At 32.7% G+C, this 17,851-nt stretch overlaps 1 protein-coding gene across 2 annotated transcripts in view; it reads right to left on the bottom strand.

Annotated features, from left to right (window-relative positions):
- PDE3A (phosphodiesterase 3A) overlaps positions 1-17,851 on the bottom strand; it is a 399,420-nt gene that overhangs the window by 13,841 nt on the left and 367,728 nt on the right. For both annotated transcript variants that reach the window (XM_074194319.1, XM_074194320.1), the window contains 3 exons: positions 11,689-11,888; positions 7,634-7,837; positions 6,439-6,594 (listed from right to left, as the gene is read on the bottom strand). In XM_074194319.1, coding sequence (XP_074050420.1) covers positions 6,439-6,594; positions 7,634-7,837; positions 11,689-11,888 — 560 coding nt within the window. The remainder of the gene's footprint in view (positions 1-6,438; positions 6,595-7,633; positions 7,838-11,688; positions 11,889-17,851) is intronic.

The following is a 17,851-nucleotide window of genomic DNA, read 5'->3' on the forward strand; positions in this document are numbered from 1 at the left end:
GAAGGTAAATTGGAAGGAAATACAGAATTATTCATCTTAACTATAAATGTGAATGGGATGATAAATAAAAGTATAAAATGAAAGCAGAATCCTACAATATGTTTACAAGAATCACATTTGAAGCAGAGAGATACATACAGTATAAAGGTGAAAGGGAGGAGAAAAATATATTATGCTTCAGCCTAAGCTAAAAAATCAGGGAAACAATCCTGTTCTCAGACAAAGCAAAAGCAAAAGCAGATCTCATTAAAAGGGAGAAGAAAGGAAACTACTTCTTGAAAGGCACCATAGGAAATTAATCTATATACTTATTAAATATGTATATATACATATATATATATATATATGTATATATACCTGGTATAGTGTCCAAATTCATAAAGGAGAAGCTGAATGAGTTACAGGAAGACATAGACAGCAAAAAATCTACTGGTGGGATTTCTCAGCCTCCTTCCCTCAGATCTAGATAAATCTAACCATAAAATAAATAAGAAGGAAGTTAAGGAGGTAATTAGAATGTTAGGAAATCTAGACAAGATAGACCTTTTGAGAAAACTGAATGGGGATAACAAGGAATATATATTTTTGCAGTACATGGAGCTTAAACAAAATTGGCCATGTACTAAGGCATTAAAACCTTATAATGAAATGCAGAAAGGCATAAACAGTAAATACTTCCTTCTTAGATCATAATATAATAAAAATCACGTGCAATAATGGGCTATGGGGGGGATAGATCTAAAATTAATCAGAAACTAAATAACCTCATCTTAAAGAAGGAATGGATCAAATAACAAATCATATATGGAATTAATGATTTCATCCTAGATAAAGACAATAATAAGACAACACATACCAAAATTTATGGGCTACAGCCAAGGCAGTTATTAGGGGAAATGTAATATCTTTAAATGCTTATTTGCATAATATAGAGAAAGAGGAGATCAATGAACTAAGAATGCGACTAAAAAATTAGAGAAAGAACAAATCAAAAACCCCCAATCAAATACTAAATTAGAAATTCTTAAACTAGTAACATTTCCAATAAAATCAGAGGTGAAATAAGGATGTCCATTATCACCAATACTATTTAATGTAGTATTAGATATGTTATTAGATTTAACATTAAGAGAGAAAAAAAAGAAATTGAAGCAATCAGAATTGGCAATGAGGAAGCAAAACTTTTATTCTTTTCAGATGATATGATGGTTTACTTATATGACCTGAAAAATCATCTAAAAAAACTACTTGAAACAATTAACAATTTTAACAAAGTAGCAGGATATAAAATTAACCCACATAAATCACCAGAATTTCTTTATATGAACAGCAAAGTCCAAGGGGAAGATCCCCCAAAAGATATTTCATTTAAAATAACTGCAGACAGCATAAAATGCTTGGGAATCTACCTTCCAAGACAAACCCCAAAACTGTATGAACACAATCACAAAACACTTTTCACACAAATGAAGTCAGATCTAACCAGTTGGAGAAAATGTCAATTGCTTGTGGTTAGGCTGAGTTAATATAACAAAAATGAGAATTCTACCCAGATTAGATTACCTATTCAGTGTCATACCAATCAAACTACCAACTAACTGTTTTACAGAGGTAGAAAAAAATAGTAACAAAATTTATCTGGAGTAACAAAAGGTTAAGAATATTAAGGGAACTGATAAAAAATGTAAAGGAAGGAAGGTGGTTTGTCTGCATCAGATCTAAAACTATATTATAAAGTGGCAGTAAACAAAACTGCCTGGAACTGGTTAAGAAATGATCCAGTTGGGATGGATAGGTGGCCCAATGGATAGAGTACTGGCTCTGGAGTCAGGAGTGCCTGAGTTCAAATGTGGCCTCAGACACTTAATAATTACCTAGATGTGTGGCCTTGGGCAAGCCACTTAAACTACATTGCCTTGCAAAAAAACAAAACAAACCAAAAAAAAAAAAAAAACTAAGAAATGATTCAGTGGATTAGGATAGGTTCAAAAGAAACCATAGTAAATGACTATAGTGATCCATTGTTTGATAAATAGTTTCTGAGGTAAGAACTCACTATTTTACAGAAACTGTTGTGAAAAATGGAAAATGATATTGCAAAAACTAGGCACAGAACCATATCTCATAACCTATATCAAAATAAGAACAAAATGGGTATAGGATTTAGACATAAAGGAAGATATCATAGACCAATTAATAGAACAAGAAATACTCTGTTGGATCTATGGAAAGAGAGAAATTCATGACCAAACAAAAAATAGAGTACATTAGAAATTACAAAAATGTATGATTTTGAGTATTTTAAATTAAAAAGGTTTTGTACTAATAAAACCAATGCTGGCCAAGATTAGAAGGAAAACAGAAAGCTGGGAAACAATTTCATAGCTCGGGGCTTTGATAAAGGTGTTATTTCTAAAATATATAGAGAATTGCATCACATTTGTAAGATTACAAGGCATTCCCCTATTGAAAAATAGTCAAAGGATATAAACAGAGAAATAAAAACTATATATAATAATATGAAAAATACTCCAAATCATTTTTGATTAGAGAAATGTAAATAAAAATAACCATGAGATGTCACCTCACCTCTATCATATTGGTTAAGATGACAAAGAGGGAAAATGATAAATGTTTGAGAGGTTGTAGGAGGATTGGGACATTGATGCATTGTTGGTGGAGTTGCAAACCTATCCAAACATTCTGGAGAGCAATATGAAATTATTCCCAAAGAGCAATAAAACTGATCCTACCCTTTGACCCTGCACTACCAATCCCAGGCTTATATCCAGAATACATCATAAAAATATGGGAAAATTTCCACATGTTCCAAAATATTCATAGCAGCTCTATTTGTAATGGCAAAGAATTGAATGTTGAAGGGATGCTCATCAATTGAAGAATGGATGAGCAAGTTATGATTTATGAAGTTATAGAATGCTATTTTTTGTATAAGCAGTCCTGTATGGTTGGACTCTGGAGATGCATGGAATTAATTACATGAACTGATGTTGAGTGAAGGGAGCAGAACCAAGAGAACATTGTATACACTAAGAAAATCATTGTTAGTTTTTGATGAATTCTCTCTAGTTCAGAGACCTAAAACACCCCCGGGAGACCAATTATGGACAAAACCAGTCACTTCATGATGAAAAATTTTAAAAAGCACCCCAAGAAACCACAGAATGGGAATGAACACCATTTTCATTTAAAAAAAAATCCTCTTATATTTTTCCTTCTATGCCATGTTTTTTTTCTCTTAGTTCTAATTCCCCACACAGAAAATGACTAATATGTAAACATGTTAAACACAAAGGTACATAAACTACATTTACTAGACTATCTGCCACTGTGGGGAGGGGGATGGGAAGGGGGATGAAAGAAAATTGTGTAACATAACTATGCAAGTGGATGGATGAATGTTGAAAAACTTTTCTAACATATAATTGGAAAAATATATTAAAAAGGATACAAGTCTAGAATTTAAAATAATTGTGTTGAAGATTAGGGAGGGGAAAGATGAGAGGCAGGGGACAACTGAAAAGACTGTTGTAATTGCTCAGGGATTAAGTGATGGATTTATGAATTAGACTGGTGAATTCATGAGTGTAGAGGAGGCAGATCCAAACAAGTTATAATGTGGGGGCAGAATGCACAGAGGTAACTGATTTCTTATAGAAATAAGAAAAAGAGATAATCTGTTGAAGTTAAAAATCCAAGTAAATTGGTGATGTTCTATATAGAAAGAGGGCATATATAAAGAAAAGAGATTTTTGAAGGAAAGATAATAAGTTCCATTTTGGACATTTTAAGTTTGAAATGATTACAACACTCAAAAGGAAATGTGCAATGATGAATTCTTCAAGTGCACCTGGAGTTTAGAAGAGCTACTGGGACTGGAAATATAGATCGCTTAGACATGGGGGTGATGATCAACCTTGATGGCCTTATCCATTCCATCAGTGCAACAACGAGGGACAATTTGGGGCTATCTGCAATGGAGAATACCATCTGTATTCAGAGAAAGAACTATGATTTTTGAAAAAAAGACCAGACTATTACCTTCAAATTAGAAAAATAAAGGTATCTTATTATGTAATTTTACTATCTCATACTTTATTTTTCTCCCTTAAGGATATGATTTCTCTGCCATCACATTCAACTGAGATCAATGTATAACATGGAAATAATGTAAAGAATTAACAGAATGCCTTCTGTGGGGGTGGGGGGAGGGAAGCAAGATTGGGGGGAGTGTAAAGCTCAAAATAAATAATTCAAAAAATTAAAACAATTAAAATAATAAAGAAAATAAATAATACAAATAAATAAATACAAAATATAAAATAAGGCAAATAAAAAATAAAATAATTTAAAAAATTAATTGATGAATTAGGTTCAATGAACCCAAAGGATCTGATAATAACACTGAGAGAATGCACAGAGAGAAAACAGAAGCCTCAGAATAGAATCTTGGCATTCTCAAATACAAGGGGATGTTTGGAATGAAAGGAGAGATATGATGATTCTTTAAATGTGGTTAGGAAGGAATGACTAGGCAGGAGGGAAAAGAATTAGGAAAGAACAGTATCATAGAAACAAGCAAATGGTGTAGAGAATATTGTCAACGATTTTAAATGCTACAGGGAGGTAAAGAATGATGAATACTAGTGTCTAGAAATAAAAGTTCATTTTAGGATTGTTCTTAGATGTATGATAAAACCAACTCTACCAACTATTTTGTATCTCCAAGGAGACTTATGTGCTATATTATTTAACTGCAACATCTTTTTGGATTCTTGTTTAATTTATAATCTAGAAGAAAATTTCAGGGAAAATGCAATCTTTTGATATTGCAGGACTCAGAATAATAACTGGCAATAATATTGATGTGAAAATAATTTCAGTTTATATACCAATATTGGTTAAAGAAAATGAGGAGGTTTAAATTATAGCAAGAACATGATATTATATTTCCAATTAAATAGGAATGGAAAAAAACTAGTACTTAATAATTTCAGTGGAACGGAGTATATGGGGGAAGATGACCAAAACTAGGTTGGAAAATGTTTCAGCAGTTAAAAGTTAGAAAAATGAAAAGAACTTAAGTTATCCAAAATTATTTATATATATCTATATATATCTATATCTATATATATATATAAACATAATACAAAATATGTATGTATATATACATTACATATATATGTACACATATATTAGACATGTGGTAAGTGATTTATGTATAAGTGTATATGAATACTTAGAGAAGAGAAACAGGAAAAGCATCAAATTACATTCGAAAAATTGAAATTGACAGTATTCTGGTTACCAATATATGAGTTACTAAGGAAATCGGTAAGCAATATTATTTTAGCTGCAACCTCCTTTTGGATTCTAGTTTATTTTATAATGTAGGAGCAACAATAGGGCTAAAAGTGAAATTGTTTCATTGGCAATCATAGGAGAGACAAAGAGCTTTGCCCCTAGGACTTTGGATCAATTCCCTGTGGGAAGATTTAATGGAAGAATACGGAGAAGAATCATGAGAAATAGAGGATGGTCATACAGAATCACAGGATCACAATTAACAATTTTAAGGGAGTTCAGAGGTCATATATTCTTCCTCACTCATTTTACACATAAGGAAAGCCACACTCAGAGAGAAATTGTCGAAGAACACAAAGGTCATAACTGACTGAAGAATGATAATTAATTGAACTGTAGAACCTTGAGAACAAAGGGGTTTTGAATGAATGATGGAGAGATAGGACACCTTGTTCATTTGCAAAGGTATATGTACAATGATTCTGATGGTATTTTTTTTAGTTTTTTGCAAGGCAAATGGAGTTAAATGGCTTGCCCAAGGCCACACAGCTAGGTACTTATTAAGTGTCTGAGACCAGATTTGAACCCAGGTACTCCTGACTCCAAGGCCAGTGCTTTATCCACTACGCCCCCTAGCGGCCCCATGCTGGTATTTCTTTTGATCCAGAATATGAGGTCACAGTTATAATTTTTTGAAAAATGTCTTTTTTTGAGAAAGTGAAGCATTAAAGTTGCTCTCAGAGCAAGGGTAAAAAAACACTGTATCTCTCTGTTCTCTATGACTTTCCAATAGTAATTTCTTTACAAAAACGGACTAGAAAGTAGAAGAGAGAATTCAGATTCAAATTACATCTGTATCAATTCTCAAATTAATCTAAAATTATGAGACTATAAGAAGCTTTGAATATTCTTTGTATTCAGGAAAAATGTGTTATAAATTCTTAAAATATGTCTATCAATAATCAGTTGTCAATTGTCAATGCTACTGATATAAAAGAGATTAAAGTGTGAAAGGGGAAAGACGAGCACAGTTAAAAAGACTTACGTATTGTTCAGTATCGCAAAAGTTCAATTTTGGAGAGGCTAATGGTCATATTAATTTTGATCAGTTACCTGTTCATAAAATTCATTGACAATACCATCTGTCCACTGTAAATGAAGTTCTTTACATTTAGCTGGTCCATTGATGTCAGCCAACTTTATGCACATTTGACAAACCAATAAACGATCATTTTCATTAGTCCAATCTATACCGACATCATCATTCACCTGTATTTTGAGTAAAGAGAAAATATTTTTGTTTTACCTCAGTGAAACAATATCAAACAAGACTCTAGAATAGAATACCAGTTGTTATGCATCTACTATGTATCTGCAAACCAATAATTCTCTACTATGAAATGGCTCAGAAAACTTACTTAAAGATTTCTTGATTTCATGGATATGAGGACTCTTTACACAACTTCCTAGAGGATCTTTTTGTTTGGCTATCATAAAGAAAACAACTACAACAACAACAAAACCTTCTCATAAACAGATGCTGATAGTGAGACTCTAAATTTATGAGACTACTGCTTGGATCACAGATGCATAGTACATCTTCAAGGTTATACTAAAAACTTTTCCAGTTTGGCACTGTTTGTAAATAAGTGTCTAGTTCAGTTTTAATGTGAGAATCCATGTTCACTTCCATAAAATGGTAAAGCAGTGAAACAGCACATTAGTGGAAGCGAATTACATAAAATACCTCTATTTTCATGCTCAATTATTAATATAGTTAAAAAAATTAAAGGAAAAAAAAGAGTGATTGATCATATATGGTTACTTAATGAATTATGTTGAAATTTCCAAAACATTATTTCAGTGTAATTAAGTTATAATTTATTCAGAACTTTCAGAAGGGAAAGTAGATAAATTCTGTAAATTTTTTGAGTTAACCTGTGGAACTTTTATATTAGATCTAGCAAAATTTATCTTTGGTATTTGAGCATATTTGAATAGCAAATACTTTAATATATATTTAAAATAGGTTAAAATATCAAATTAAAATAAGCAAGCAAAATGAAACCACATGGAAATGTTTCTTATGGAACTGGAGAACACAATGCAATACATGAAAGAAGTCAAATATAATATTTGCATGGTCAGTATTATAGAAACTTGATTATTCTTAATATCTCTATTTGGAATGTTTCTATATTACTTTAATTTCACAAACACATAGATATTGGTCATTAAACATGATTCCTTTTTTTTTTAACAGCTTTTAGTCTAACCACAAAATGAAGACTGGTATAATTCTAGTTACCTTGGCATTGAATTTGGCTACAAAATCAAAGTGTTTCTTCAGGTCAGTGGCCAAAATTGCTTCAATGACAAGAAAGCGGAAGTGCTTAAATTCCACATGGTCAAGGTTGACTAAAAAATTATACTCTGGCTGGGACATGAAGAGATTCCATGCAGCAGCTGCATGATGATTCTCTAAAACTGAACGATCATTATATAGCACTGCCTAAGAGGGGGGAAAGAAAAAGAATTACAGAGTGCATGGTTCTCAATTGAATATTATTAAGCTGTTATTGAATGATATTGATATAATGTACAGTGATTTAGGAAATGGTTTGTTTTTCCATAAGTATATGTTCTTGATTGACAGTACACAGTAAATGCCCTATTATGAAATTCTATATTCTTAATATTGATCTAGTACCTTCCTTCAACCTTATTCCCCATACTAAATGTTGATTTCAGCTAAAATATGGAAGAAATTCATCAATCCTGGAATAATGCAGAATCTCCAATAATTGAACCCAGAATCAAGCAATGGGTGAACTAAAATGCTTTTGAGAAACTACAAAGTTCTTTTTATGAATCCTAGTTTCGCAAGAAAATAAGGATCTTTCTTCTTAAATGCAACATTCTTCTGGGATTAGTATATAGCATTGAGACATAAATTAAAAGCAACAATGAATACTACACAAATGACAATGGAGAGGTGGAAGAATGTCTAAGAGTAGGCTGCAGCATATGACAAATGTGGAATTTCCTTAACATGTGCGGTATCTTGTCTAATCATTCTCCCCTAATTTGTCCCATTTATACTTAGGTTTAGTAATGGTCCATTCATTGTCAATAATGAAGATGGAATTTTGTAAAACTGTTGAAAATTTTGTTTTATGTTATGCCTATTGGGTTTCCTTCCAGTTTTACCTATGTAAGTTTTTGGGATGTTGTGGCTCATTTCTGCCATAAGATAAGATTTCTGAATACTTGTTTTCATATGCAGTGTTATTAACTATCTGAAAAGGTCATATGTTTATGATGTTTTGCCATCCTCTACCACAATGTTTTACAAATTAATTTATATTCTAAGCCAGAGTTGTTCTTGGCTGCTCTTTCTTTCTCTCTTTGGCAAGTAAATCAGGTACTTTGTGACCAATGCAATTTCTGAGGTCTTATGGTTTCCTTGTTGTAGCAACTATTTTAAATCAGTTCAATTTCACAAGGAAATAATGATATTCAATGTCAAAATTTATGTCATTTTTCAATTTCCAATTTTTAGGAATTGTTTGACTAGTTCAGATGCAATTTTCAGTCTCCCTAACTCTAGATTTCTTTCTAGTTCCTATTTATTGTAACCTCCGTTCTAATTAATTGATGGTCTAGATTACTATAAATAAACCTAACTAAATTTAATATGATTCCCACATCAAAAACTATTTGTATCTGGCTTAAATAAAGTGAATTTCCTTTTTTTAAAAATCATTTAGTATTTGCTATATCTTGTGACTTTAAAACTGTGAAGCTTCTCTAAATCTTTACATTTTTTATTTCCCAAATCTGCATCATATTTTTTTTTTTTGTAACTAGCCTCTTTCTATCAGGCAACTTTGGATTTAAATGACTATACTAAATTAGAGTTAATTATACATAAAAAGGAATCATAAAGCATACATACTCTAATACATACCCTAAACATTGAAAAAAATTTCAAAATTCATAAAAAAGACAAGATTCTAGAGCATAAGATTTTATCTGACTAGACATCTCATGAATGATGAATGAACTTGAGTGTTAGATTAGATGAAACCATTCACAAATGATTCCAATGAGGAAGAAAAAAGAAATTATTTAAGAGGTTAATGAAGCTACACAAGGAATTACAGTTTTAAAAAAGAAATTTTATATATTATATATACATATATACATATATATTTGTATATGTGTAATATGGAAGGAAAAGTAAATAAGGATATAAACATGTATATGGTTTTATAGATGAGAGAGTTAATGTGTCAAAGTTTCATAGTTTCAAAATTTTTATATGCAAACATACATACATACATATATATATATATATATATATATATATATATAATTATTAGATATCTAAAATATGAATTAAGAGCTAAAGTTGCAGACAGGCAGACCAGAATGAAATGGGGATGGGGTAGAGAAACTCCTAACAATTTTCAACAAAATGATGTGCTGCCTTTGAAGGTATCAATCAAGACTTTAAGTCTTCAAATGGAATTTATATGATCAGAAACATTGTGGAAAATATTATTCTTTGGATATGGATTTGATTAGATGATTTAAAAAGCCTTCCAAATGGGTGATTCTACAATTCAGTCATTTTCCAGAGGAGGAAAGTAAATTTTAAAAATATAAATGGCTTTCTTGTCAATAATAGAGTCAAGTCCACATAACTAGTTAAATGGCAGATGCCAAAGTAAAACCTTAGCCTCAACTCTCAGTTCAGGGTTCTCTCAACATGAGCTTGACAAATAACTTATTGGAATGGCATGTTTAATTGAATTTTGAATATTTATTTAACTGTTCAGGGCCAATTAATGGAGGACCTTATTCCTGCCCTCAAAAAGCTTATAAACTACTCAGGGAATCATTAAGATGAAAATGAAAGCCATGACAGATATATGCCGAAAAACTAGCCGTAAGAAACGGATGCAGATGTCAAAAGGAAAAATATCAAATAGAGAACAAAGCCTGTAAATCTTTGGAAATAATTGGAATAATTGTCCTGTTTATATTTATGGAAGAAAATCCTAAAGGCATAAGAAAGATGTATTGAAGGAAGGAAAGGTAGGAAGACTTAAGGGAGCATATTTTGGTAGATTGAAACGTGAAGATGATGATGCTTAATTGACAGTTTTCTTTCTCAGAGACTTTCCCTTCAGGGTGAAAGACAAATCTCTTTCTTGACTGAGTTGATAGCTCACTTGCATCTAAAAAACTCATTCACTCATATATTTTTCTAGCATATTTTAACATGTATAACTCCAATTTCTTTATGCTTAGATAAATGACTTACTATTCACTTCGGAGCTTTGTGGAAAGAAGGAATTAGAGCTGTGAATATAAGTTTGGGGTAACCTTTGCCTGATAAAAGGGACCATGGATGAGGCATTTTGTTTTGAATCAAAATTTTGTCCCTAAGATCAGGAATATTTAGGAGACCAACAGATAAAATTCTAGTGTAGTAGATTGAAGGAAAGAATGGGCAGTCTTATGGAAACTTCTTTGCTTTCCTCAAGTCAGGAATCATAGTCTCCTTTGGACTGAGCCAAAATTCCAGAGATATGTGTCAATCTTTCTCAAATGTCACTTTTTAAAACATATGTAGATATGTATATGTACATAGCCACAATATACTCTATATGTAATTAATTTTGAGGGAGTTGTTTTGAGTGAGGACTTTTCAGAGGGAAGGCATAAATTTTATGATGCATATGTTAGATAATAGAAGAAACATGACAAAATGGACAGGTTTTTGTACTTGGAGAGAGGAAGATCTGGGTTCAAATTCCACTATTGACATTTTCCAGTTATGTGATTATAGGCAAGTCAATAAATCTGTTTCAGGGAATTCTATAACTTACTAATATATGAACCATAGTTATGACAAGGGCTATATGTTTTTCCTAATCTTTTGAGAACAATTAACAAAAATCTTTACATGCTTCTAAGATTTATTTAGACTTTTGACTGTTCATTGGAAAGGAAACAAATAATTAAAATGAATATAAAGTGAAATACTGACAACCACATATGCTCATCTGTGAAAACTCAATTTGAAAGTAAAACCATTCACATGAAAAATAAATTTTAATTGCTGTAAAATAAAAGGGTCATATTTGATAACTGCTAACATTTCTTCCAGCTATATAGGATAATATAATTTTCCCTATAATCATAGCAAAAGAGTTTATAACTGTAGACAATTAAAATATTATGATGTATATTAGCCTCATCCTCAAAACAAATAGGCAACATGAAATGAACAAATATTCAAAAGAAATTTTTATGGGATGAAATCATTATACTGTTGAGGCATACATTTACCTGAGGTGCACTAGTTGCAACCAGAAAAGCATTTGTCCTTCCTGGATGATCATAATCATGCATGGCTGCAGCCACATAGAGAGCCATCAGTTCTAGAGCAGGGATATTGCCAGCCAGACATCCATATTTATCATCTGCTACCGAATACATTTTTGAGAATACATATCCCATGTGACCATGTGTGATTCCACTGTCAGAATCTGAGAAAAGATAATGAAGCTATCATTTAAAGTCATCATTCAGGGCCAAGATGGTAGAGAGAAGACAGGGACTGTTCTAAGTGCTCCTCATTCCCCTTCAAAAATAACATGGAAAGAAACTTCTTAACAGAAATTTGATCAACAAAACCCAGAAAGAGAAGCTAGGAGAAGAAAATATACCAACAAGGTCTAACTCAGGGGACCATGGGTAAACCAGAGAGGAGACCAGAGGGCAAGCACAGGAACAGCATCTGGGGATTCCAGAGGACCAGCCTTGACCACAGAGGTTTTGGTGAGTGGCTGCTCCAAGGACCAACTTTAGGCATGGAATCTTTGGGCAGGGGGAGAGGAGCTCTGGTGAGCCTCAGTAGAGTTAGAGAGCAGGCCTGGAAATCCACCTGGGGCTGGGGTTCTGAGTTCCATACATTTTGCAGAGCATTCTTCCCAGAAAGAACTTTAAACACCCCCTCAGGCTTAGGTATGGGCAGCAGAGTTCATACAGCTGAAAAGGAGACCAACCCCCTCCCCAGGGGCTCAACCCTTTGTTCAAGGTCAACTCAGATCCCACTGCTGAGGGCCTCAAGCAACTCTAAAGAAAGTAATCATTTCACCCTATTGACATGCACTTGGATTTACTAAGCCAAAACAAACCTTCTAGGGTTTTCAATAAAAAAAAACTCTGAAAGCTAGCCCCTCCCCCAACACAAGATCCTAGGAAAATAAAGAAAGGCCAACAGAAAGGGGGCCCATGGAGAAATAAGTAGAAGAAATAGATCCTAACCCAGAGAGATCTAGCAATTCTGAGGAGAATATGAATTGGTTTCCAGTCCAGAAAGACTTCCTTGAAGAAATCAGGAAGGAGTTTAAAAATCAATTGGAAAAATTGGCAAAATAAATTCAAGAGAAAATTAACACATTGCAAGATAAAATTAACATCTTGTAACAAGAAAACAAATCCTTGGAAAATACAACTGGACAAATATAAAATGAGAATAATTCTCTCATATCCTCAATTGGGCAAATGCAAAAAGAAAATAATTCTATCAAAACTATACTTAATCAAATGGAAAACTCCTTCAAAAATAGAATTGACCATTGGAAAAGGAGTTGCAAAAGGTAAATGAAGAACATTATCCTAAGAAAAAAATTGAATCTGTGGAAACTAATAACTTCATGAGACAACAAGATTCTGTTAAACAAAACCATAGATCAAAAAAATAGAAGATAATGCAAAATACCTCATCAGCAAAACCACTGACCTTGAGAACAGATCAAGAAGGAACAATCTGAGAATTATAGGTCTTCCTGAAAACATTGAAGAAAAAAAAGCCTGTACTCAATATTACAGGATTTAGTAATGGAAAATTGCCCTGATATCATGGAACCAGAGGGCAAAATAGTTATTGAAAGAATACATTGATCCTCTCCTGACAGAGATCCTAAAATTAAACACCCAGGAATGTTGTGGCCAAATTCCAGAACTGACAGTTAAAAGGGAAAATCCTGCAAGCAGCCAGAAAGAAACAACTTAAATTCCAAGGAGTTACAGTAAGGATTACACAGGACCTAGCTGCATCAGCATGAAATGATCAAAGGGCCTGGAATAAGATATTCAGAAGAGCAAGGGAGTTAGGAATGCAGCCAAGAATCTACTACCCAGGAAAGCTGGGCATTCTCTTCCAGGGAAAAAAAATGGACATTTAATGAAACAGGAGACTTTTAACATTTCCTGATGAAAAGACCAGAGATAAATAGAAAATTTGGACATCAAAGAGAAGGCTCAAGAGAAACATAAAAAGGTAAAAAAAATGGGTAAGGGGAAAAATTGCTATCCAATAAGATGAAACTGGCTCTTTCTCCATCTGGGAGAAAGATTCTCATGACTCCTGAGAATTGTAACTCTATTAGACAGATTATACTTAGCCAGAAGTGATGGACACTCATGACTTTTCTGTGACTCAGAGAGAATAAATTAAAAAAAATACCTCCTGAAAAAGGGGGACAGTAAAGAGACAGGAGGATGGAGGAGATTGAATGGGGTAAATCTCATTACATTATGAGGTACAAAAGACCTTTTGTAATAGAGGGGAAGAAGGGAGGAGGTGAGAACAAACTGAATTTTCATCTCATTAGATTTGGCTTAAAGTTAACTTACATACAATCAGTTAAGAAACTTATCTTACCTCTCAAGTATTAAAAGGGTAAAAGGGGAGGGGGGGACAGGGAGAGGGAGAAAATGGGGAAATAACAGAAGGAATAGAAGGAAGAAGGGGGGAAAAGGTAAAGGGGAAAGAAAGGGGAGGAGGGTTGATATGGGAGGGCAAACACACTGAAGGTGGTGGTGTTCAGAAACAAAATACTAGGGAACATGGATAAAGGGAAAAAAGGGGGAAAATTCAAAGGGAAGTTACCATGGAAGGCAATAAAGAGTTAGTAAGTATAACTTTGAATGTAAATGGGATGAAATCTCCCTTAAAACGTGACTAGCAGGGTATATTAAGAACCAGAATCCCAAAATATACTGCTTATATGAAACTCATTTGAAGCAGAGAGATACATATAGAGCAAAGGTAAAAGGTTGGAGCAAATATAGTTTGCTTCAGTTGAAGTGGAAAAAAAGCAGAGGTAGCAATCCTTATCTCAGACAAAGCAGCTGCAAAAATGGATAGTGTTAAAAAAAAGAAAATGTAGTAAAGGTATCCTAAAAGGAACCATAGAAAATAAAAAAATTTCAATGCTAAATATGTATGCATCCATTGGTATAGCATCCAAATTCTTAGAGGAGTAGTTGAAAGAGCTAGACATAGACAGCAAACTCTACTAGTAGGAGATATCAACTTCTCTCTCTCAGACTTAGATAAATCGAATCATAAAATAAACAAAAAAAAAAGGAAGTTAAGGAGGTAGATTGTCAAAAAACTTAGGATATGATAGACTTATGGAGGAAACTGAATGGGGATAGAGAGGAATATCTCTTTTTCTCTGTAGTACATGGCACTTGCATAAAAATTGACAATGGACTAGGGCATAAAAACCTGGCAGAAAGGCCAAAATAGTGAATCCATCTTTCTCAGATCATAATGCCATAAAAATCATGTGCAATACTGGACCAGGGAGATATAGACCCAAAACTAATTGGAAACTAAATAGTCCCATTTTAAATAATGAGTGGATCAAGCAACAAATTATAGAAAGAATTAATTATTTCATCCTAAATAATGACTATGATGAAATAACATACCCAAACCTATGGGATACACTCAAGGTGGCTGTAGGGGTAAAAACTATATCTTTAAATGATAACATGAATAAATTAGAGAAAGAGGAAATCAATGAACTAAATATGCAACTAAAAATTAGAGAAAGCAAAAATTAACCCCTCCATTAAATACCAAATTAGAAATTCTAAAAGGAGAAATTAATAAAATCAAAAGCAATAAAACTATTGAACTAATAACCAATAGTTGCTTTTATGAAAAACCCACTAAAATTGATAAACCTGTAGTAAATTTGATTAACAAAAAGAAAAAAAATTTCTAGTATCATAAATGAAAAAGGTGAACTCACCACCAATGAGGAGGGCAATAATTCTGAATTATTTTGCCCAACTCTATGCCAATAAATTTTACAATCTAAGTGAAATCAATGAATATTTACAAAAATATGTTTCCCAGATTAAATGAAGAGGAAATTAAAAATCTAAATAATTCTATCTTAGAAAAAGAAACTCAACAAGCCATTTTTGAACTCCTTAAGAATAAATCTCCAAGGTCAGATGGATTCACAAGTGAATTCTAGCAAACATTTAAGGAACAATTGATTCCAATTCTATATAAACTCTGGAAAAATAGGGGAAGATGAAACTCTGCCTGACTCTTTCTATGACAACAATATGGTGCTGGTACCTATACCTGGAAGAGAGAAAAGAGAGAAAGAAAATTAAAGACCTATCTCCCTGATTAATATAAATGCAAAAATCTTAAATGAAATCTTGGTAAAACAAATACAAGTTATCAGTAGGATAATACATTATGATCAAGCAGGATTTCTCCCAAAGTGCAGGGTTGGTTCAATATTAGGAAAACTGTTAGTATAATCAATTATATGAATAACAAACAAACCTATCATAAATCATATGATTATAGCAATAGATGCTGAAAAAGTTCTTGACAAAATACAGCACCCATTCCTATTAAAAACACTAGAGATCGTGTAGGAATAAATGCATTGTTCCTTAGAATAAGAAGCAGATTTGTCTGAAGCCATCAACAAGCATTATATGTAACAGGGATAGACTAGAGGCATTCCCAATAAGATCAGGAGTGAAACAAGGATGCCCATTATCACCACTGCTATTCAATATTGTATTAGAAATGTTAGCTTCAGTAATAAGAGAAGAAAAACATATTGAAGGAATTAGAATCGGGAAGAAGACACAAGACTCTCACTCTTTGCAGATGACATGATGGTATACCTAGAGAATCCCCCAAAATCATCTAAAAGCTTCTTGAAATAATTAGCAACTTTAGCAAAGTTGCAAGATATAAAATAAGCCTTCATAAATCCTCAACATTGCTATATATGACTAGCAAGATACAGAAGAAAGTGCTAGAAAGAGAAATCCCACTCAAAGTAACCTCAGACAATATAAAATACCTGGGAGTCTTATTTACCAAAGTAGACTCAAAAACTTTTTGAAAACAATTACAAGACACTTCTCATACAAATAAAAACATCAACTGCTCAAGGACAAGTCATTGCTAATATAATAAAAATTACAATTCTACCAAAATTAAACTACTTGTTTAGTGTCCTACCAATCAAATTTCCAAAAAAAAAATCCTAATAATTTGGGGAAAATGCAAGTAAATTCATATGGAGAAATAAAAAGTCAAAAATTTCCAGGGATTCAATGAAAAAAGTGTAAAGGAAGGTGGCTTAGCCTAAAATTATATTATAAAGCATCAGTCATCAATACTGTCTGATATTGGCTAAGAAATAGAGTGGTCGATGAGTGAAATAGACTAGGTGCACTGGCAGGAAATGTTTATAGTAATCTTCTGTTTAATAAACCCCAAGAGTCCAGCTATTGGGATAAAAACTCTCCCTTCAATAAAAACAGTTGTGAAAATTGGAAGTCAGTATGGAAGAAACTTGGATTAGACCAACACCTCACATACTATACCAAGATAAAATCAAAATGGATACAGTACTTAGACATAAAAAACAGTATTATAAGCAAACTAGAAGATCCAGGAGTAGTATTCCTGTCAGAACTATGGAAAGGGAAGCAGTTTATTACCAGGGAAGAGATGGAGAACATCATTAAAAATAAACTAGATAATTTGGATTATATTAAATTAAAAAGCTTTTGAACAGACAAAACCCCTTAATCAAGATCCAAAGAAATGTACTAAATTGGGAAACAATTTTTACAATTAGTGTTTCTGACAAAGGATTCATTTCTAAAATATATAGAGAATTGAGTCAAGTTTTCAAAAAAGCCAAGCTATTCTCCAATTGACAAATGGTCAAAGGATATGCAAAGGCAATTTGCAGATGAAGAAATCAAAGTGATCCATAGTCATATGAAAATTGCACTAAATCACTATTTATCATATAAATGCAAATTAAAGCATTTCTGAGGTACCACCTCACACCTCTAAGACTGGTCAATATTAACAGAAAGGATATTGAACAATGTTGGATGGGATGTGGGAAATCTGGGAAAGTAATGCATTGATTGTGGAGCTGTGAGCTCATCTAACCCTTCTGGAGAGCAATTTGGAATTATTCTCAAAGGGCAACAAAAATGTGAATACCCTTTGATCCAGCAATACCTCTACTGGATCTATATCCTGAAAAGATTATGAAAAAAGGTTAAAAACATCACTTGTACAAAAATATTCATAGCAGCCTTGTTTGTTGTGGCAAAGAATTGGAAATTAAGTGAATGTCCTTCA

This window comes from Macrotis lagotis, chromosome 7 (assembly GCF_037893015.1).
Source record: "Macrotis lagotis isolate mMagLag1 chromosome 7, bilby.v1.9.chrom.fasta, whole genome shotgun sequence".
Taxonomy (NCBI): Eukaryota; Metazoa; Chordata; class Mammalia; order Peramelemorphia; family Peramelidae; genus Macrotis; species Macrotis lagotis.